The sequence below is a fragment of the Mycteria americana genome, chromosome 2 (genome assembly GCF_035582795.1).
Source record: "Mycteria americana isolate JAX WOST 10 ecotype Jacksonville Zoo and Gardens chromosome 2, USCA_MyAme_1.0, whole genome shotgun sequence".
In the NCBI taxonomy this organism is placed as follows: domain Eukaryota; kingdom Metazoa; phylum Chordata; class Aves; order Ciconiiformes; family Ciconiidae; genus Mycteria; species Mycteria americana.
Genome location: NC_134366.1, coordinates 150,976,333 through 150,999,655, shown reverse-complemented (window position 1 = coordinate 150,999,655; position 23,323 = coordinate 150,976,333). Strand labels below are relative to the sequence as shown.

The 23,323-nt window shown below is 40.1% G+C and overlaps 1 protein-coding gene across 4 annotated transcripts in view; it reads left to right on the top strand.

Moving 5' to 3' along the window:
• Positions 1–23,323, top strand: part of STK3 (serine/threonine kinase 3) — a 144,835-nt gene that overhangs the window by 4,982 nt on the left and 116,530 nt on the right. For 3 of the 4 annotated variants that reach the window (XM_075495022.1, XM_075495021.1, XM_075495020.1), the window contains exons 2-4: positions 2,688–2,768; positions 3,219–3,347; positions 7,234–7,348. In XM_075495022.1, coding sequence (XP_075351137.1) covers positions 2,688–2,768; positions 3,219–3,347; positions 7,234–7,348 — 325 coding nt within the window. Of the gene's footprint in view, positions 1–2,304; positions 2,369–2,687; positions 2,769–3,218; positions 3,348–7,233; positions 7,349–23,323 lie in introns of those variants that run through there. The other variant, XM_075495019.1, reaches the window with a different exon arrangement.

The window sequence follows — 23,323 nt, the reverse complement described above, 5'->3', positions numbered from 1 at the left end:
TGTTAATACTGTCACTTGAACACCGGACCTAGCATCTGTACTCTTACAATATATTTGTGAAGGTGTGTAAAGTACTTTGAACAGTGTATTTGGTGATGAAATTCCTGAGGTTGACACATCTTTCTTCCTCTAAATAGGTTTAGTATTTAGCTGCCTTAGTGTTAAGTATTACTTGGTCTCCTAACACGTTTGCCAAAGTTGGATAATGTGAAAATAGTTTTAATACTACAGAATGCTTATTTCTTTGGTCTCCAGGTTGCCTCTTAAGTATTCCAGATAATCTGTTATTCGACAGTGATATTGGTTTTGATCAGTTTATGGCTGTTTGTGATTGTTTCTCTAGCTCTTCTCAAGCACCAGTGCCTTGGTGTTGATGGTGCTGCTGGAACCCTTTTGGTATGGATTTCCCCCCCCCCCCCCGCCCCTTCTCATTTTAGCAGGCATTGCTCTTTTGATGAGCAGGGGGATGTGTTCTCTTCTTAGACATCTTTGATTGAGGTTACTGTACGTTTTTTCTTTTCTTGGCAGTTACTAAACGGTTCAGTCCCTCCACTGTTCTGTTGAGTATGTCTTCTGTTATGCAGCTCTTTGATCACTTGTGAGACTCAGTAGTGGTCATGCTTTTTATTTTTTGAGGCTCTGCTAGTATTGTAAGTGTACTCTGCATGCTTTTTGTTGGTGGCAAGCAGAGGATGATTGCAGTAACTTATTCTATGAACGCTGCCTTTAAGGCTGCCAGATAACCTGATCAGAGAGGAAAAAAGAATTTGAAACAAAAGAAGGAAAATGAATTATTTGTTTCTTTAATACCTACCTGCAAAATCTTTTTTCCCTCTTCTTTTTATTTGTCTCAACTTACACTTGTTCAGTAATGAAATGTGTGCTTCCCTGCAACATTTAAGTTCCATCTTTCTGCTTTTTAGTCCCTAACAAGCAGAGAGAGGGCGAAAAAGCAAGCAGAGTTGTGTTCCTGTGTTTGATTTGTAGGCCACTTTTGCAGACTTTATTTAGCTGCTCTCATTTGAGTTTTCTGCTGTTTTTCCTCATGTTCGAGTTGTGCCTTTCCTTTGCTGTGGAGATTTTTATTCTCCCTTAAACATATGTTTTCCAGCTTCCTGCCTGTTTGCTGTAGCAAACTGCATGGTCTTTACAGCAGTTCATGCACCTTTCTGTACTGATTGTGGATGCTTTTTGTATTCATATAATTGCTACATCTGTGAAATAGTTTTTTGATATATAAATGTGTACACCCTCCCCCCTCCCTTGCTTTCCTTGTTTAACACCAATCCATATGACCTGTGTGCTTGTACAATTACTTTAACTTTTTGTCTTTACTTAGTTGGCAGTAACAAGTGTCTTCTGGCTCAGGAATTCCTTCATCAGTCATTTCACTGTATTTTTTTATTCGTTCTGTATATCACAGAATTGCATCTCTTAATATGAAGGAGTTTCTTTTGAACACCCTTCTTCTGACAACCTTTTCTGTCGTGCCCTCCTCCCTTCCCCTATTTTGTATTTATTTCCAGGGAAGTGTCACAGGATAACATATTTTCCATAAGTTCTCAATGATCTGCTGTGCTTCAAAGTTTCTTTTTTTTCCTTTTTCCTCCTCCTGCATATGGAATACATTGTCTACATCTAACACTACAGCACCAGCTATTCTTCAGCTCATCTTCTACTTTAATAGTACCCTTGGCTATCATATAGAGTTAACTTGTTATTTCAGTCTTGCAGCAAAATTCCCTATAACTTTCAGGGTGAAGGATTTACATGTTGCAGCCACCCGGCCTCACTGCAATGTGTGTGTAGTTATATTTTCCTGTGCTATGTTCAGTGTTGGCTCTATTGCAAGCTTGCAGCCAAGTTGTGTTCTGAGAACTGCCAGGAGTCTGGGGGGTTGGATAGATGGGAATGCTGGAGACCGGGGAAAGGCTAGGACTGCTTGTAAAGGACGAAGGATAGTGGTAAGAGTGGGTTGAAGGTGCTGGGAGAAATCATAGGGTGATACTGTGTGAGAGAGAACTGGAGGGCAACATATGGTGGTGGTGTGTAGAGATTTTGTTGCACCTGTCCCTATGTACATTCACAAAGATGCAAAAGGGACTGCCCCAATGACTCTTACTCAACTCTTGGAAGTTCAGTGTTCTGCTACCACCTGTGAAGGTGAAATGCTACAATGTGCTCCCAGAGTCATCTTGACTCTGGGTTCTGCTTTTAACTTGGTGTAATTCACTGGTTTATGAGTGGTATAGTTTAGAAAGTGGGTACTTCATGTGGATGAACAATTGGTTTATACTTGGATAACAATGTGGCGTACTCTAGGCAGTAATGAGCATGTGTTTGTATGCTGGCTGCTTTTTGACAAAAGGTGAGCCTTACTGTATTCCTTGGCTGTTTCTACTTTAGCAAAGGAAGTGGTTTGGACAGTAAATTGGTCCCATGCTGCTTTGAATTGAGCAAACATTAGCGGGCAAGTGATAATGACAAAAACTGTCATAACTTTCTCCATCTTATATGATGGTTGATTAAAATTTTATTACTGCACTTTAATTAGGCATTTTATTTTCATTGGAATATGTTTTTCTTTATAATCTTTTTTTCATGTCTGTTCACTTGTATGAAAATTTGCTGGAGTTCTGTGTCTTTTTTCCCCCCAAACAAACAAATAACTTTTCTCTTTCTTTTAGCAAACTGAAAAAGCTAAGTGAAGATAGTTTAACTAAGCAGCCTGAAGAGGTCTTTGATGTTCTGGAGAAACTTGGTGAAGGGTGAGTGCAGCTATTTATGAGGGGATGGGATCAGAGGGAAACAGTATATAAAGCATGTGGTGGAATATTAAGTTACAGGGAGAGTGACTGTAAATGTCGTAAGGAATGCTTCTCTAGACGAGTTTTACTAATAAAGCAAATGCATGCATCAGTAGACTTCCATGCTTCCCCAAATATATTTATGCATTTTTGATGTCCATTGTTTATTAAGGCAGCAAAGGTGGTTGCACCTGTACTGGAGTTAGATACCTGACATCTTGACAAAGATTCATTCTTCAGAGGCACGTCTTTCCTGAGGTCTTGATAGAACTGAATTTTTTGCAGCCTGGAAAAAAACCCTCAAACTACTGCATGAACATATGGCTTCTGTGACTTTTTAAAGTTTCGGCATAATGGAAATGTGAAGCAGTTTATCTTGTTTAAAAAAAGATTTCCTTCTCTTATTTTTAGGTCTTATGGTAGCGTGTTTAAAGCAATACACAAAGAGTCTGGACAAGTTGTAGCAATTAAACAGGTCCCCGTGGAGTCAGATCTTCAAGAAATAATTAAAGAAATCTCTATAATGCAACAATGTGACAGGTAGGTGTGACAATTCTGCTCCCTTTCTAAGAGTCTATGTGAAACTGTACTTGTACTTGTGAACATAGCTGAAATATATGCAGCTGCAAACTTTTTTTCATGTGGAAAAGTAAAGCAGTCTGTGTTGGACAATTTACTTAAAGGAACCACTTTGTGGACCTCTTCCTATCCTTAGCTTGGACTGAAGGAAGTACAAATAGTGTACAGAACAGAAGCTGTTGAAAGAATAAGTAGCTGCCTCTGCTTAGAATTCTCTATGCTTGCTTCACTTTACTTGCACTGGCAAGCCCAAAGGTTAATATTTCCTGTAAATGTCTTGGGCCTTGTGAATTCCAAATTACCTGTTTCAGAAGATCGATTAAAGATCTTTCTAGCACAAGATTAATGGCTAGCAGTTAACTTCCAAAATAGAATATTCTATCGGTTGCCTCTCTCATGCAGGAACATACCTCTTAAAAAGTGAACAATCTTCTAATGGTTCTGAATAAAGGTGTCTTATGAGTGCTAGTATTGTAGGAATGGAAGCCTTAACATCAAGTGTCTGCAAGGATGCAGAAATTACTTTGCATTTCCTCTCTTCTATGGAGTTATCAGTTTTTTATTTGTATATATTTTTGGGGGGATAATCTTTTAAGGTTTTGGCTGTAACTTCTAAGTCAGATTTGCTAGGGTGAGTATTCAAGTCTGATCAGTGGTACAAGAGTCTATTGTTTGTGACTAGAAATGCAAACAGGAAAGCTTTGCGCTCTAGTTAGGACAAACTTTCTTTAAAATATCGATTGCTTTAGTCATTAACTTGGTGAATTGTATTACAGCAAGTGGTCTGTTATTGTGTTTGTGCTTTTGTAGTGTGTCAGTGTTGAAGTTCTGTCTTTAAATGAAAAATTTGCTGTTGTTTGGCAATGGGCAGTACTCATCCCAGATTTAAAGATAATCTTTTTAATGCAGTCTGAATTCATCCAGATTTGCACTGAATGTTTTGCTTGGGTGTTACATGGACCTTGACTGTACTGCTCCACAGCATCTTGTTTATGAGGTCATGAAGGAGGAGAGAAGGTTCAAATATTTATCCTTAAATATAGGTCTAGAGACCTCAGAGTACATTGTGTCTAGCGCAAGAGAATGCAACTGTTCTGCAAACTTATTTAAAACCTCTGCCTGCAAGCCCTGATCTGAGTATTTGTGACCTGTGAACACACTGGACCTTGTAATCCATTTCCTTCTGACATTGACTGCTCAGAATGCTAGAAGCTTGTTAAATGTGTAGGCAGGGGAATGGGAGTAAAAGGAAGGATTTATATTTTTTTCCCACATTCCATGAAGATGTGTGATAAGGTTATTTCAGGTGATACTAAAAGGATTTGGGACCCTTGAGGTTTGTTTGGGGCTCCTCTTAATCCTTTGTGTCCCTGTGAGACTATTTTTGTCTGTCTGGTGAACTGGAGTTTTGTAACAGGTACAGATTAAAAAGGAAGCAGTTTGTCTGCTTAACTGTGGAACTAGATTGATCCCCAGAGTAGGTCCTCAAATGTTCCTGTGCACTGGAAGAGGAGTTAAAGTATCTTTACTTCAATTCTTCATGTTGCTGTGCTCACTTCTTTTTATCTCCCCTGCTTCTTTTGCCTTACATAAAGGAAGACATTGAATAAGTTGGAAAACAGCACCTCATGAATCTTCAGAAAGAGTTCTTCTGTGGGGTCAGTGATAGGATAGCAGCCCTTAGTCGCTGCACAGGCTTGAGCCGTGTGAGCTGACTGGAAGCAGTGGTGTAGGTTGTAGTGTGTCTGCTAGTACTAGATGAGGATTGAAATAGATGCTTAAAACAAATGTCTGTGAAATATACTGGGAAAGAAAAGAAGTGGTGATACTTGAGAATCTTCTAAATTTTTCACCTTCCTTTCTGTACTATGCTTCTTGTGACATTTTCATTCTTGTCCTGGGTGGTCCTACTCACTGTCTTATTGCTGTGTCCCCTGTCCTGGTCACCTTTCTCTGCCCTTGTTCTTTGTTTCCTGCTTTTCTTAGAACAACATGGTGCATTTAGTATCTACTGGACATGTACTATTGTATAACTTTTTTTTAAGAGTAAGAGTTCAGAATTTTAGAACACAAACTCTTCCTTCACGGGACAAGATGCAGCCATTCCCTGGTCGAAAAGAAGGGTTGGGCTGCAGCTCTGCACCATGTGCTTGTATATGTGTCATGTGCCTTTGTGCAAATACAGTACTGTGCAGTACATGATGAGAGCAATGATGTACTTTTTAGTACTTTATTTTCACATGTGATGATTCCACAGATATTACAGAAAAGCATGGAGCTGTTGCAGCATCTCAAGTAAAAGATGACTGAATCTTAACACTTTACCCTTTCTTTCTTCTCCATGCCTGTTTCTAGAACTAGCTATACTGTATGTGCTGAAGCTCTTTTAAGGGGAAAAATGTAGATTCTAAGACAAGCAGTTGATGTGGAAAAGGCTGGCCTTTTCCACATCACTTTCCAGACCAGTTATTGGCTGGCCAATAACTACATGTAGTTAACTGGGACAAAGCTTTAAGCAAATGTGAACAGTGTTTTGAGATTGCACAGCACGTGATGTTTTGAAAATATTATCTTTTCCTGATTTGTAATATACACACAATTTTTTCTGGGAATACTAGCATAGTGTAAATCTGGCAAGAGATGATCATGAAAATCAGTGGGTTTTCTTCAGAAGTAATAGTAACCTTCCTCACTTCAGGAATTTATAAGGGGCAAGATCAGTATGTCGTACTTGTTTGGTAGACATTTTGACTAGTTCGGACGGAACTGACCCACCTTGCCTTCTGTAAAGGCAAATTCCTGTAGTACTAACAGTTGCTCTGTAATGAAGTAGTTTGCTGATAGTTTTGACCTATCTTTATAAAAGATAGCATCATGTTGCAGGAGGCAATCATAGGTCCTCTCTTTCTTACATCGGTTTTCTAACCAAAAATGTTGTTGCCAAACATGCTGTTCCTAAAATACAGTTCCTTGCTCCAAAACACAGTAGTATTTGATTCCACCCCACAATGCAGGTGTTCTGACCAGAAGCCACTGAGTTCTCAGTATCTTACTTTCTGACTCTGTGGGAGATGGATGGCAATCTAACTGTAACCTCATTTGCTTAAGTTCCTGCAAAAAAACCCTTCAACCTTTTATTTCCATAAATACACCATCTAATCACTTTTCTGAAGGAAGATCCTTGTTATGTTTACTACATCTGTTTCTGCCTTTCTTTTGCAAGTGTGTCTGAGAAAGCATTATGTCAAGTGACAAACTGATGAGTAGCAAAGCAGTATGTTCTGTTTATGACAGTACTATCTCTTCATGAGACACTTCAATATGAAAATGCATTTGCAAATCCAGAAGTCTTGTTCAAACCAACACTAGATTCTGTTTCATATGGAAGTCTAGATCTGTACTTGAAGTAAGTTCATGCTTGCAAAACCAGGAAAACATGGGTGAGTATCCATGGTTTTTTGCTCAGGAGAGAAGAAAACAAAGCAATCTTTTCAAGAAGGGAAACATCTAATAACTTTGAGGAGAGTTAAAAACTAAGAGAGGCCTTAGAGGAGGGAAAAACAAAGCTTTATATCAGAAGACTAATGTTTGGGAAAACTATGTCTGTATTTGAAGATCACTGGAAGCTTGTGATATATATAGTAGTGCCTTTATAATTTTATTAGGCAGTCAGACTTCATTCTAACGAGGCATTGGTTAAGCTAATTACAGTTTTAAAATGTATTTGATTACACTTGCTCTTTAGCTGTGTTAGTGTGTGTCAAACTAATTTTTAACAACACTTGTGATGATGATTTTTTTTCCCTACTAAGAATTCATCTGTTTATCTAACTTTTTTTCCATCTAGTCCCTATGTTGTCAAGTACTATGGCAGCTATTTTAAGAACACAGATCTATGGATTGTTATGGAATATTGTGGAGCTGGCTCTGTTTCGGACATAATTAGACTTCGTAATAAAACGGTGAGTTTTTTTAAAAAATGTATAACAGTTATTAAAATTAAACTGTGAATTAAGACTAGAAGCCAGAATAAAAGTCAGAGTTACAAGACAAGATCTTGGCTGATGCCAAGGGGTGTATCTGTGCCTTGTTTCCTCAGGAAACAAGCTTGTGCAGTTGCTCTGACTATCTGTTTGTCTGTTCCTCTGTGGAGTGATCATCAGCAGAAGCAAATGCATTTTGAAATATCAAGATCCTGTAAGTCTCTTGAAAATTACTGCTTTGTACAAGGCAAAACTGTGTGTGGCAGCTTCTCCCTACCCCTTCTACCTCACAGTCTGTCAGCAGGCCATTTAGTACACACATGGTTTGAAAACAGGCATAGAATTGTCTTGCTCCCACTCAGTAATTAGGGAGCATGAGAAGTAATTGGCATTACTCAAGGAATGAGAAGGGGAAGGGATGCCAGTTAAGGAACGTGAGAGGGAACCAAAATGGAGGGTCGTATGGAAAAGTCTTAACGGGCTTATAACAGCAGTAATGTAGAGGAGGATGCAAACATGTAGGAAGCAGGCTTTGTTAGTTCTACTTAAGAAACAGTTTCTCTGAAAAATGTTTTGTTGTAGATGTCAAATAATCTTTAGTTCCTTTGAGTCCATTGTTTTCAGTAGTGGGTTGTAACAGAAGGTATTCATGTTACCAACAAGTACTGTGAGATAACCCTCTATTTGTTAGCTCTCTGCATTTTGTAAACACTCCCTGAAGTGTTCCTTGCACCATACCTGGGAGCAAAGAGGGAAAGAGGAAGAGACAAAAACAATCTTTAGGCTTAGAAAATAAGATGTAAGGGAAAATGGAACTAGACTTATTAGGAAGTTGGGGTGATGTCCAGACTAGAGGGAGCCTCTTTGGGAAAGGTGGCTTGCATCAGGGATGCTGTGAAGTTGAACTGATGACTGGGGAAAAGCCAAAACCAATGGGAGATTGCTGGAGTTCCTGCAACCTTTAGAACTGGTCTCCTTACAGTTGTACGTTATCCAGGGGTTAGGAGAAGAGTCAGTAGCTCCAATATGAAATGGTGCAAGCTAGTCCAGAATTTAAAAAAAAAAAAAAAAAAAAAGTCCCATTTAAAACAAGATTTAGAAAAATAAGGAGCAAACTTGTGTGTTCATTGATAGAAAATGCTAGAAATTTTTTATTTAAAAAAAAAGCATGCATATGTGTATTTATATTAAATCAGGCAATCTAGTTTCTCATATCTGTTTTAGTATATTGACATAGTAGAGGTATTAGAGATTTGAGGGAAAGATGTTAGAGTCTCGGAGCAAATGCATACCAACGATCAGACTCTTCTATGCTGTTTGTGGTTAAAACTGATATGATTAAATAGCATAAATTCTCTTGTAAGAAATAGAATAATCAATAAATACATGGACACATGTAATGAGAGTAAAGTTAACATACCTTTTGTAAAGGCAAGTCGTGCAGCGCGTGGCTAGTAGAGTCCTATAAAAGAGTTGCTGGGCACACAGATAATGCTGGTTGGTGTAACATTGGTCTGGATGTGCTTGATACTGAAAGGTTTATGGACAGACTTCCACACCAGAGGCTCTTCAAGGAGTAAATGTAGTGGAGTTCTGTTATAGATGGGCAATTGGTTTAAAGATAAAAAAAGAGGGTGTGAGTAAATGGTCATTTTGGGAATCCTACATGGGTCTGTGCTATCCTCTTCAGGAAAGAGGGTGGAAATACTGATGAGAGAGACTGCATTCCTAGTAGTCAAAACAGGGAAAGACTTGCAAGGCTTTGTGGTACTGGGTGTCTGACTGAGAAAATAAGCGTAAGTAAATGTGAAGAGATACATTTGGCTTGGTGGGGGAGGCAAAGTCTTTATATACAGGTTCATGAGCACTTTGGCTTAATGTTTAGAAATAATTGAACAAGTAAAGGGGTTGCTAAAGATTACAATAGTAAGGATGTAACAGAACTATGGAAGTTAGAGAAAGGTGACAAGGATGATCAGAAGTAACGAATACTTCTCTAGAAGGAGATACTAAATGGATTAGGATACTTCTGTGGTGAGAAGAGGTACCTGGAGGGAGAGACATGGTGGAAGGTTTCAAAAACCACGAGTAGCACAAAGAAAGTGAGTAAGGTATGGTTTTGTGCTGTTTTATTACAAAACAAGGGATCACTTGTGTTAGTAGATCCAAAGCTTTTTTTCTCGATGCGTGATGATGAGGTCCGCTGTATAGTTACAGAAGATCTTCTAGATGCTAAGAGTGTGTTTTAAAAAGACAATTGAATAAGGCCAGGAAAAAATGACTGTGGCTGAACACATATTTAATGGCTGGAGCAGGAAATCTGTGTGCTTCGGATCTCTGGGAAGGCGAAACAGACAACTATCACTGGTTACTTGACATTTGCTTACATTCTTCCCAAGGTACCTACTGTAGGCCACTGATGAAGACAGCCTACCACGCTAGATAGAACTTTTGTTCTGGCTTAGGATAGGGGGTGTTCTGGTGCATGTAACAAAAAAAGCAAAGCAAACTCCTCCATTTCTCACTTGGCATGCCTACATGTTGCAAGTTTTGGAAGATTTAGGCAGAGGCTTTGGACTTGTTTGGATTCTCTTGCTCTTTGTGGAACAGTGACCTGATTGCCCAGACTGCCATGTGATGGAAAGCTTGTGACTGTGTCACTGGAATGAGGCTGCTTAAAGTACTTCAGCATTCTGTTGGTGACCTTAATTTTTTGTGGTTTCACTGTACTTTTCCCAAGAAAAAAAGAAATGTCTTCACTTGGAAGTGAGGAGGGAATTGATTTCTTATTTTGTCAGAATGTTTATTGAATAGGCCCAGACACACAGGGCTATGTGTTCTGTAATTTTCCTAAGTTGTCAAATGAATACTGTGGCTGGGCCAAGGAAAACTTTTTCCTGCTTCTCCATATGTAAGGAAAAGAAACTGAGGAAGAGGGAGTTGAAGTAAGAACCCTAACTTTAATGTAATGGTCATTAGGATCATCATGTCAAAATAAGTCATAGGAAAAGGTAGATGTCCTCTCATATTTGGGGAGGAAACACTGCTATGCGTTTCCCCTTGTTGCTTATCTTTAGAACTAAGAATTTACCAGTCATCTTTTTCTGTATCTGTGTTTCCCCTGCTTCTTCAAAACTTTCGGTTTTTGTCTGGAAAGTGAACAATGCTTGGCTTTGCTCTAATGGACCAAAAATGAGGGAAGCAGAATTCAAAGTTAAGGAAATTTCTAGTGACTGTTGAGAGCCTGCTCATATAGAGAGGTTTTCAGCTTGACAGGAGCAGGTTCTTGTCCAAGAGGCCCAAGCCATTACTTTGAAGTTAAATCGACCTCTGGAATTCTGCCCCAGAGTTTTCTAGTGTGCCAGGCAGATCAGCAGCACTGGAGATGCCTGTTAGCTCATCTGAGGTGTGGAGTTCATCAGTCCAAGGCAACAAGGCTGTATATTTAGTTTTGTCTGCTTTTCTCAGAAACTCATTTGGGAGGTACGTGTGTCTTATACAGTCAAACTGTGGGTTGCTGCCAAAAAGGGCAGTTCCACTGTTATCCTCCAACCTGGCTGACGTGTTTTCCATGCCTCAGATGCAGTGATTGTGTGGCTGCAGGGTGATCTTGGATAAGCTTGATGATCTGATGGGGCAACGTTTTCCTCTCTGGTCTATCCTCCCCACCCCCTTGTGAGCTAACTTGGGACTTATTATGGCAGCACAGTGGCTTGATCTGATGCAAGAGAGACATTAGGAATGAGCAGTGGGGAAAGGGAAGGAAAAGAAGGAGTGAGACTGACTTTTTCAGTGGCAGCTTGCAATAGAATGAGATAATTATGATGTGAAGCAATACTTTAAGTCCTGCTGGCTGCTATTAACATATTGGGGGAGTATTGACACACCAGCAACCCTGCTTCTCTACTGCTAATTTAGGGTGCACTTGCTCATCCACTGATCATGATTAACTGAGTCATTCTAATCCTGTCTCTTTCGGGGACCAAATTCAGTCGGCTGTAGCATACCACATAGTGGCTATGCAGTGGGTTTGAGACAAAACCTTCTTATTTGGGACAGTATTGTAAGTGGCAAGTGTAGCAATGTACTACCATACAGGTGGTGTGCTGTTGGGTCCAGAGGTCCTGCATCTTTTATCTAAACTGTGACTTCCTTTACATACCAGTTTATTTATTGGTTACATATACATTGCCTCATGTGTTCTTATTGATTATCTTCTGCCATATTTTTTTAGCTAATTACTTTTTTCATGTGTTTAAGCTCCAGTAATTCAAATGAATAGTGTATCTGTATCTCTAGGTGCTGTGTTTGAATGTCCTCCTGGGTTTGCTTTCTCTATATGCTACCATGGGCAGACCTTTATTATCTCTTTGGGCTAGAGGCACTGTGCCCATAAGAATGTTATTTTGCAGTTTTAAGCAGTCATATTTCTCAGTAATTTCACAGTTAAAATAGTTTTAATTTGCAGGCCTTTACTGCACTAAAGTACATGCGATTTGCAGCTGTAAATTGGCTATCTAAGGCCTAGGAACTCTTATGTTTTCTGTTTAAGTAGCATCAATCACAGTATAACTTCCTCAGTTGAGCCCACATGGATTAATTAGCCAGCCAGTCCATACACAGAGACTGAAATTCCTTCTGTGCTGGCTAACTTGTTTAACTGATCTCAGTGGCCAGAAGTTATGGTAATGGACAAGTCCATCCTGGCCATGTTCTGTTGGTAAGCCTTCTGGGAGATGAATTGAATCAATGGGCTAGTCAGCTGTGTCACAGTTCAGAGACTGGTCTTTAGGCCAAGACTCTTCACGTACTTTTCTATACAGCCAGACTGAGGAAGAGGAGGAAAGAAGTTGATCCCAAATGTCCTGGTTGCCTTATTCCATGTCTAGCCTTACAATCTAAGGTAGTCTATACTAACTTCTGCAATGTGGTACAGAGTTAAAATCCTTATTATGGCAATGAACAATTTACTGTTACATAAACATTGGGTGGCATTATCTCAATTTTTAGGAATTATTTTTCCTCAGTTCTTTAGAACAGCATTGTAGGTTCCTTCAAAAACGGACTGTGGTGTCTGAATCTCAAAATGATAGACCTTTCTTGCAACCTTGCAGTAAAACTGTATCCATCAGCTTGGAAATTAGCTCATAGGAGAAAATTAGTTTTCATCTCAGGAACAAAAGTATTTTTTGTTTGTGTGCCAGAAATAAGATGCATGTTATATGTTGGTTAATTGTCATGAAAGAAGAGCAAGTTAGAGCTATACTGTTATTCATCTGTTTCCAAAATAACTATGGGTATATTACATGCAAATAAGGCTGCCAAAAAAAGCATTCAGAAGTTGGGAAGTTTCAGAACTAAGATTGGCCATGCAGCATCCTCTGGTACATGTGCAGTATGAAACACTAATTGTCCTCTCTTCCCCCTTTTTCTACAGGACTCAGTGTTAGTGGATCACGCTCACTCAGTGAGGAATCACTGTATATGATATTAAAATAGTATATAATCTGAGGTCTGGTGTTTATTTGCAAAATACTAAGAGAGTTACTCTGAAGACAGAATTATCTTTCCCCAAACTTTATCTGACCTTCATATTTCCATTAAATACTGTTATTAACTAGTCAGATATTGCTATGAACATCTACAGGTCAGTTCTAAGGAGAATTAGCTTCCTGGATGTTTTCTGTAGTTTCCCACCTAGATTACCCAAGGTAGGTGCATAAAATGTTGGAGATCATTTTGTGGGCAGTCTTAAAACTGTTGGTAGCCATGTAATGTTAAAATGCTTAGCATCATATAATTCACTGACTTTCTGCTTTTAAAATGTGCTTCTTGGAAGAAAGGTTACAAAGTACTACTTCAGTTCTAATGGCTGTATTTGCTGGGTTTCACAATGTTCATATTTGCTACTGATCTCTTTCTGTAGTTAGGTCACTACTAAAAGCTGAGAGAGGCTATAATATGTTGAGGGGGGATAGAATTTTCATGTTTTTTCTGATCTGTACAGGCTGTCCAGTTGCATATTCAACAGATTTCCCTCCCCACCCTCCCCCAAGTTTCAGAAGGCAGATTTGGGGAGATTTTAGGAGAATGGCAGAAGTTGCATTCATGGTTCAAAGTTGATTACTTATTTTTCAATTGGAGCCGCTAAAGAATTTTCAAAGAAAAGATTGTTAGAATTACATAATGTAAGCAACAGCTTTTTTTCCCCTCTTGTATATAATTTTCAGTAATGCCAGTTTTAAGTTGCTGAACAATAAAATGACCAGGTAAACACAGAATATAAAGAAATGTATATTAATGTGTTCCAATCAGAGGTAGCTGTTTAAATGAATGTTTAATCAGGGCAGTCCTCTATTGCTACCCCACATACACCTTGCATTGCAAAACACTCACAAAGTCTTATTCCTTTTATAGTAAAGGGTGGAAGTTTAACCTTATTGCCTCTCCACGATGCTCTCTTCCCTCAAAGAACCCCATCATTGTTTGCCTTGGAGAGCCAGAAATATCAGCTGAATTGTTAATGTCTTTCCCGTTTGAGTCAATTTCTCTGCATATAAAATTCTAATCAGGGCAATAAAATTTGTCTCAATCTAAGGAATTAAACCAAGTTTCTTTAAGGTCAGAACTTATTCTGTAAGTTCTGTTCTCCTAAAAAAAAAAAATTATTTTACAATAAAAGAATCTGTGTTTAAAGTTGGGATGGATTTATTGCTGTGTATTATTGTGGTGAGGAAGCAGAGGAAAGGTAGGAAAACTGCAGGTAAAAGAAAAGTTACGCTGCTGAAATTGGATGTTTATTTTAGAGGTGGTGAGGAAGGAGGTGAACAGTGTGCCACTGAATTGAAATAAGTGATCACTTTAATTTGGAAGGGACCTCTGGAAGTCATCTAGTTGAATGTCCGGTTCCAAGGAGGGTGCACTTTGAAGTTCAATTAGGCTGATCAAGACCTTGTTCAGCTGAGTTTTGAAAATCTGAAAAGGGGCAGATTCAACAGTCTCTCTCTGTAGCCCTGAGAACTTCTTTCTTCTTGTATCTAACTGAACTTCCTTTGTGACAACTTGTGACTGACCATTCTCCTTTTTCTCTGCCACTCTGAGAAGTGTCTGCCTCTATGAGGATTTTTTTTTAATCCCCCATTTAGATTGTTGAAAATTGCATTGAAATATCCAATCTTCTTCAGACAAGACAAACCTTGCTCTGTCAACTTGTTACATCATGTGCTCTAGTCCCCACTGCTGGACTCTCCAGTTTGTCAGCATTTCTTTTATAGTAGCCTGAAACTGGGCACAGTGTTCTAACTTGGCTTTACAAATGCTAAATAAAGGGGAATATTTACTTGACCTGACTTTCTGACTGTGCTTTCCTAATGAAGACCAATATATGGTGAGCCTTCCCTGTCGTGAGGGTATATTGCTGACTCATGTTCAGCTTGTCTAGTGGAGCCACCCCAGAACCTTTCCTGCAGCAATGCTACCTGCCCCATTGATCCTGTTCATGACATGGGGTTCTTCTGTCCTAGGTGTGGGACTTTGCCTTTGTTGAACTTCAAGTTTGTTGTCAACCTAATTCCTCCAGCTTGCTGAGGTCCCTCTGAGTGGTGGCCCTGCCTTTTAGTGTATTGCCAGCTTTCCTCCCCTGTTTCATGTAATCCACAAACATGATGGGGGTGTGTTCTAGCTCACTGTCCAGGTTGTTGATGAAGATGTTGGAGTATTCACCCTAGTATCAACCTCTGAGGAATATCACTTATAGCTGGCTGTTGGTTAGATTCTGAACCACCATTGAGCCCAGCAGTCCAGCCAGTTGTTGTTCCACATCTTCCCCATGATTTCCCAGATTGGCTAAAAAGGTACTATTGGAGACTGTCAACAGCCTTTATAAAGTCAAAGTAAATGACATCCTCAGCTCTTTCTTCATCCTCATAGGAAAGCAGCCAGGTTAATTTGGCATGATTTCCTTCTGGTAAACTTGTGCTGGCTGTTTCCAGTCACCTTTTTACCCTTTGTGTGTCTAGAAATTAGCTTCTGTGAGTATTTGCTCCATAATATCCTAGGGACTGAGGATAAGCTGGCCAGCCTGTAATTCCTTGAATCATTCTTCTTGCCCTTTTTGAAGATGGTGTCATAAGGGACATCCCCTGATTGCTGTAACTTTTTAAAGCTGATAAGTAGCCTTGAGGTGGCACGAGCCAGCTCCTTGGCACCTTTGGATGCATTGCATCTGCTCCCACGGACTTATATTTGTCCAATTTACTAGAGTAATTCCTAACTCATTCCACTTTTGCTACTAGGCAGAGATGACTGAGAGCCAGAGAAACCCTACTAAAGACTGATGCAAAGAAGATACTTAGGAGATTTCTACATCATTTGGCAATAGATTGACCACCCCATTTAGCAGCAGGCCAACATTTTTATTGTGTGGGTTTTTTCTTTTTTTTTCCTGCATATAGACCATTACAAGCTCTTCCTGCTAATCTCTGTATTGCTGTCCAGTTTCAAACCCACCATAGCCTTGGCCTTCCTAATTGTGCTCCTTAGTATTGAGGCAATGCTGCTTTATTTGCCTTTAGTAATCTGTTCCTGCTTCTGTCTCTTACATGCCTCAGTTTTGGCACTTTAGCTCAGTCAGGAGTTCCTAATTCATTCAAGATGGCCTCCTGCCGTGCTTGCTTGTTATCTTGCATATCAGGAAGGACTGTTTTCATACTTTGAGGAAGTTGCCGTTGATGCTTAACCAGCTCTTCAAGGTTCCATTGCCCGTTAGGGCAGCATGCCCTGGGATCCCACCTACTAGCTCCTTTAACAAGCTGAGGTTTGCTATCTGGAAAACTGGTTCTGCTACTTGCTTTTGTCACTTGCCTCCATAATTTAACCTCCAGCATCTCATAGTTGCTGCCAAGGCTGCCTGTGCCATCCCTGGCGAGTTTTTACTCTACTCATAGCTGTTCTAGTGGAATACTTCCTGTAGTGGGCCTGTACAGCACCTGCAGTAAAAATTAGTACTGCTCACTCCTAGGTTTTTTGTACCCTGCCATGTTGCCCTCCCAACAGGTACTGAGGTGGTTGACCACCCCCTCCCACCTTCCCCCTCCCCTCATCAGTGGCCTGTGATCAGAGGCTTCTTCCAGTGCTGAGGAGGCCTCTGAAGCACTACTTCACCTTTTTGATTGGGTGGTTTGTAGCAGATGCCATGATGGCATCCATCTTTTGGGCTTCCCTTCTGATTTTGACCTATAAACTCTCACCAAGTTTAAGTGTTCCATAGCAGAGCTGCATGTTTGTGTAGAGATCAACCCTGCTCATCTTTCCTGGTTGTTGCTCGTGAGGAGCCTGCATCCATCTCTCACAGCATGCTAGTTGTATGAGCTATCCGTTGTGTCTCTAATTCCGGTGACATAATAGCTCTGCAGCTGTGCACAGGCTGGCAGTTCTTCCTGTTTGCATCACAGGCTGTGTACTTTTGTGCACAGGGTTTCAGATGTACCTGCCTGCCCTACTTTTTCTCAAAGGGAGTGAGAAAACCTCCCCTGGAACCCTGTCTGTGTGCTTCCCCATTCTCTGTTCCTCCACTTACCTGAAGGCTTTGGTTTCTGTTCCCTGGTGAACCTAGTTTAAAGCTCTTCTCACTAGGTTATCAAGCAAAGACACTCTTGACCTCCTTTGTCAGGTAGATCCTGTTTCTCCCCAGTAGTCCTCATCCCTCTGAGGATCCTGTGTTCATAAAAACACAAATGCTTTGCTGCTGTTAGCAGGCCTGCTGGAAGGTGGTGATCTGCAGATGCATCTGCTTTTGCTTGAAGCTTTCCCCTTGTCTGGCAGGATCAAGACCACCACACTGACCTTGTTCACTTAATACAGATTATTCAAGGTCTCCCTTGGTGATGCTGTCAAGGCCAATGTGGATGGTATGAACAGGTGCGTAGTTTGTGAGCCAAATCTATGATCTATTTGCAAGTATGTTTTTTATAATGGTAAAGTTGTTTTTAAACAGTGGCAACTCAAGTAAGTGCTTCCTGTTTGAAAGGCACATGGTTGTGTTTTTTTTAAATGACCTGTGGTAGGGACTTCCATTGAGATTCTTGACCTTATTCATAGTGCTTTGTTAGAAAAGGACTTTGAAGAACCAAACTAACTAAATTGGTGCTGATTACAACTGTGTGTAGACATGACAAATGCATGTTGTGCTACTGAATCATAGTTAAAATCTGTTTTCCCATGTTATCTTTATTTAGTACATCGCTGAAGAGGCTCTGCACTGTTCTGCATTACTTCCAAGGCTGTGCTCAACATCTGATTAGCCAGTTTAGTACTTCACAGATGTCTTATAGCAAGCTGGAACTTGGTAGTGAAGAATAAGGGCTAATGAGTCTGACTTCCATGTTCTAATCAGTTCTTGATCTCCCTATGTGTACTTATTAGTGGTAGCTAATGTTGAGCATGTGACCATGGGAGATGCCTGAGATTTCCTGAATTAGTTTTTCATATGAACCACTAGATATGTTTTAGATAATTTTATGTTGCTGCCATGCTATATTAACTTTCAAACTACAGGTAGAAGACTCTGATTTGTTAGCACTATCTTGAAATATACAGTGTAAAAATGCTAATTTAAGGAGAAGAGAAGATGGGCTCTGTTGCATACTAGATTCAAGAAACATTACAAAAGTTATGTTATTGGAATTATGTAGTCAAAAGCACAAACCTGAAAAAATACCAACACTGATCATCACCTGTGCAGTGAATGGTCATTGTTATGTTTATTGCAGCATATCTTCCGTATGATTTTACGTGCGGCATAACTTGGGCTCAGTAAGAAGAATGACATTTGCTGCCTCACTTCCTTCATTAGATCCTATGCCTAAGTTGCTATACTTGAGTAAACCTGGTAATTTTCCTATGTTAGTGAGTTCTTATTCTGTCCATTACCGTAATATTGAGGTGTCCCCTTAATTATAATATAGGAGGAAGAAGGGATTATCTCCATTAGTTTGAGACAGTTACTGAAAGTCTTAGACCAAACCTTGTCGTCATAAGTAATTTAGATGTCATGATTTGGTACTTCACTCAAGACATAGGCTGTGATTTTGTTTGAAGAGCACAGAGCATTCAGATCTGCTTAAAAAGATGTCTGAAAGGTAATTGCTCTGAAAGTGAAGCTCAAGGAAAGTGGCTTCAGGAGAGCATAGTCTCTTTGAAGTTTGTAGCAAACAGTGGGAACAAAACTCTAACATTGGCTTCAGGCCAGAGCTGCAACTGTAACAACTCTGTTTCTGTCTGAAGCTTTCTGCCTTAATTCATAAGTTATACTTCAAATATTACAAGCGGGAAGGGTATCGTAGTAACTGTCATCTCTTCTCCTCTGCTCATTTGCTCATTTCTCCTGCATCTCAGCCTCTTTGTTAGTCCAGCCTTGTCTTCACATAACTGAAGACTAGGAGAGGTATGTGATTATGATAAGATTGGTGATTGAGCTTCATAGCTTCTGGTGGAAGAATGATTATAGCATGGTGCCTTTATTTGCCATGAGAGTGGACTTACCCAGTGTACTTGACCTAATCAGACTGTTTAGATGCAGTGATCTGATACTTCCTGGAAGCATCAGGCTTAATATGCATGTATTACTTAGTGTAAAAAGAGCAGCTGGGAATGGACTTAGGCAGTTAAAGCAATTCAGCTGACCCAGACCCCTTCAGAGGGGCCCTCAGGAAGGAGAATGATTGACTGTGAGCAGAGAACCTGTAGATGAGTTGTCCCAACAGCTGCATGGATTAGGTAGTGTGTGATAAACTGTATAAAAGCACCCTTAAATCTCTCTTGTGTGTGGCATCCATAGCCAGTTAGATGTAAATATGTGGATTAGCTGGTCTCCTAATAGATGTGGAACACCTGAATTTGCTGTGATCTGCTTTGCCCCGAATTTCCATTTTTAAAGATTGGCTTCATGGTTAATGTTTTTATGTAGGCTGTAGAGTTGTTCACCTTTTATCATTCACATTCATTTTAATATATAACTTGCATATGGTTTTGATGATGAAGGATATGAAGCTGCTTCATGGCTGACTCATATTTAGAGAGTAGCACCAACCCATTAAAGGGACATAGCATACAAAATTAGAACTAGCCAAAGATCCAAAGCAAATAAATATTCCACAGGATTTTAAATGAGTATCTTGACACAACTGGAAATAAGAAATGAAATAGAAACATAATGACTGTGAAATTATACTAAGGTGCAAGGTATAGAGCTGATGGTATGCTGATGGAAGAATGGTGCTGTATGTTTAAAAGCTCAGAATAAAATAAATCAACTGTTTTAACAGAAAACATAATACCCATATGGCTTGATCAGGAATAGTACAGTATAAGAACCATACATCCACACCAGGATCGCAACATTGACTGTAACATATTCCTAGTATTAAAATATTAAATAGTTTTGTTTCTTTTAATTGTACTGTGTGGTAGTTATCAATGGCATTACTTGTATGTCAACATCAAACTACTGTTAAAACTAGAGAGAAGTGGATATTAAGTAGATGGCAAGTTGTGTACTATGGGCTGATTCTGTACTAAACTGTTTCCTTTGTAAATTGAAAGTCACTTACAGGGACACAGGCACTACACTACCTATGTAGTGACTTTTAACCATCCTTATGAGTAGAGCCTGTGATTTAGGGTAAAGAAAGTAGGAGACATAATTAGGAAGTATTTTGATGTGGATTTTAAGAGTTTATTTGTGGTTTTGTAAGATTTTGTGAATAAATGAATAATTGGAGGAGCTTTGGATCTGTTTTTGTATACTTTGGTCCCTTGTTGCTTCCAACAATTGGTAGGCTCAAAAAGTGTATCTGCTTCATCTATTCCCCCAAATTGCATCAGGCTTACATTAGTTTACATGCTAACTAGTCTCTGTATGATGTAAAGAACTATACATTGTGTTTTGTTGTGGTTTTTTTGTTTTTTTGTTTTTGGTTTTTTTTTTTTTTTAAAAAAAGGGTTGTATTATATATTTCCCAACAAAACAGTTTTTTTCATATCTTGTATATATGAAGCCATAAGCCATTGATGCATTTAGGTAATCTGTCTTGAGGAATATGTCCTTTTAATACAAGTTTAGAATGATGGAATGCATTATAAAAATCCAAATGGGATTAACAGCTGTGCTCATCGCAGGGGAAAAAATGGAATAGAACAGAATAGAACATTTCAGTTGGAAGGGACCTACAACAATCACCTAGTCTAACTGCCTGACCGGTTCAGGGCTGACCAAAAGTTAAAGCATGTTGTTAAAGGGCTTAAACACTGACAGGCTTGGGGCATCGATCACCTCTCTAGGAAGCCTGTTCCAGTCTTTGACCACCCTCTTTGTAAAGAAATGCTTCCTAATGTCAAGTCTGAACCTCCCCTGGCACAGCTTTGAACCATTCCCACATGTCCTATCCCTGGATACCAGGGAGAAGAGATCAGCACCTCCCTCTCCACTCCCCCTCCTCAGGAAGCTGTAGAGAGCAATGAAGTCACCCCTCAGCGTCCTTTTCTCTAAACTAGACAAGCCCAAACTCCTTAGCTGTTCCACATAGGACATTCCTTCCAGCCCTTTCACCAGACTTGTTGCCCTCCTTGGGATGCATTCAAGGGCCTTTGCGTCCTTCTTAAATTGTGGTGCCCAGAACTGCACGCAGGGCTCAAGGTGAGGCCTCACCAATGCTGAATACAGTGGGATCATCACCTCTTTTGACCGGCTGGTTATAGTGTGTTTGATGCACCCCAGGATGTGGTTTGTCCTCTTGGCTGCCAGGGCACACTGCTGACTCACACTGAGCCTGCTGTCGACCAGCACCCCCTGATCCTTTTCTGCAGGGCTGCTCTCCAGCCACTTCTCTCGCAATTTATACTTGTGTTTGGTGTTACTCTGTCCCAGGTGCAGAATCTGGCATTTGGACTTGTTAAATTTCATGCCATTGACAATTGTCCAATACTCCAATCTATCTAGATTCCTCTGCAAGGCCCTTCATCCTTCAAGAGAGTCAACAGCACCTCCCAGTTTGGTATCGTCAGCAAACTTACTAATGGTGCATTCAACTTCTGCATCCAGATCACTTATAAAAATAATGAACAGAGCTGGCCGTAGAATTGAATGCTGAGGAACACCGTTGGTGACAGGTTGCCAGCCAGATGTAGCCCCATTCACTACAACCCTTTGAGCCCTGCCCTTCAGCCAGTTCTTCACCCAGCGCACTGTACCTGCTCATCTCACAGTTGGACAACTTGTCCAGAAGGATGCTGTGAGGGACAGTATCAAAAGCCTTACTAAAATCCAAAAAACCTACGTCTTCTGCCTTCCTTTCACCTGCTAGGTGGGTGACCTTATCATAGGAAGATATCAAATTAGTTAAACAGGACTTTCTGTTTGTGAACCCATGTTGACTGTGCCTGATGATTGCATTGTTCTTCAAATGCCTTTTGCTAGTACCCAGTATGATCATCTCCATAATTTTTCAAGGAACTGAGGTTAGACTGACAGGTCTGTAGTTCCCTGGGTCTTCCCTGATCCCCTTTTTGTAAACTGGAATAACATTGGCTAGCTTCCAGTCGGCAGGGACCTCAGCCACTAACTTTTCAAGAACTATAGCTAGGGATTTAACTCCTTAGGAACACATACTTGCCTTTTGTTCAGACAGTCAACTAACTTACTGGATATTCCTTAGTAGCTAAATATTTTGGAGTCCCTTTATTCTGGGGTGATATGCAAGCTTTAAATGTAGACCAGTCAACTAAAACAAATGAACAAACCGCCCCTGATTTATTCACATTGGCATAAATGCACCTAATCCTGCTGTACGCAATAATTTAGTTGTAAATGATACTAATATAGAATCACGGAATGGTTGAGGTTGGAAGGGACCCCTGGAGGTCATCTGGTCCAACCACCCTGCTCAAGCAGGGCCATCTGGAGCTGGTTGGCCAGGACCATGTCCCACATGGATTTTGAATATCTCCAAGGAGGGAGACTCTACAACCTTCCTTGGCAACCTATTCCAGTGCTTGGTCGCCCTCACAGTAAAAAAAGTGTTCAGAGGGAACCTCCTGTGTTTCAGTGTGTGCCTATTGCCTTTGGTCCTGTCCCTGGGCACCACTGAAAAGGGCCTGGCTCTGTCCTCTTTGCACCTTCCCTTCAGATATTTGTACGCATTGAGAAGATCCCCCTTGAGCTTGCTTTTCTCCAGGCTGAACAGTTCCAGCTCTCAGCCTTTCCTCATAGGAGAGATGCTCCAGTCCCTTAATCATCTTTATAGCCCATTGTTGGACTCTCTCTAATATGCCCATGTCTCCCTTGTACTGGTGAGTCCAGAAGTGGACCCAGCGCTCCAGGTGTGGCCTCACCAATGCTGAGTAGAGGGGAAGGATCACCTCCCTCCACCTGCTGGCAATAGTCCTCCTACTGCAGCCTGGGATACCATTTGCCTTTTTTGCAGCATACAAAATACTTAAATACCATTAATGTTGTGCCAAAACATCTGCAAAATATGGTTTTGGTCTACAGAAACAACATAACTAGAAGGTTTTGTACAATGCTTTGTGCATCCAGTAAGGGAAGAAATGGTGTATGTATGGCTCAGCTGCCATACTGCCATAGTTAAAGAATGTTTGTTGTTTTAGAAGTATTTTTTTTGAGAATTTCGTATTTGTGTAAGTGTTTTCAGTGGTATGCATACGTGGTGTATGTTCTGAAAAAGTTTAAATCGCACCTAAATCAAGAAATGAGTAATTTTGAAAGATTTTTCTTTTAAAGTTTTTTTTGTTATGATTGCATGGCAATGTTCAATATGGCAGTACATTATTTTCTGAAAAGGTCATTTTGTCTAGGGGAGGTGAGTGTAGTTTCTTGGCTTGTTGAGTAAGGCTGGAAATTCATTGCATCTTTCTAAATATTATGAGATATTAAAGCTA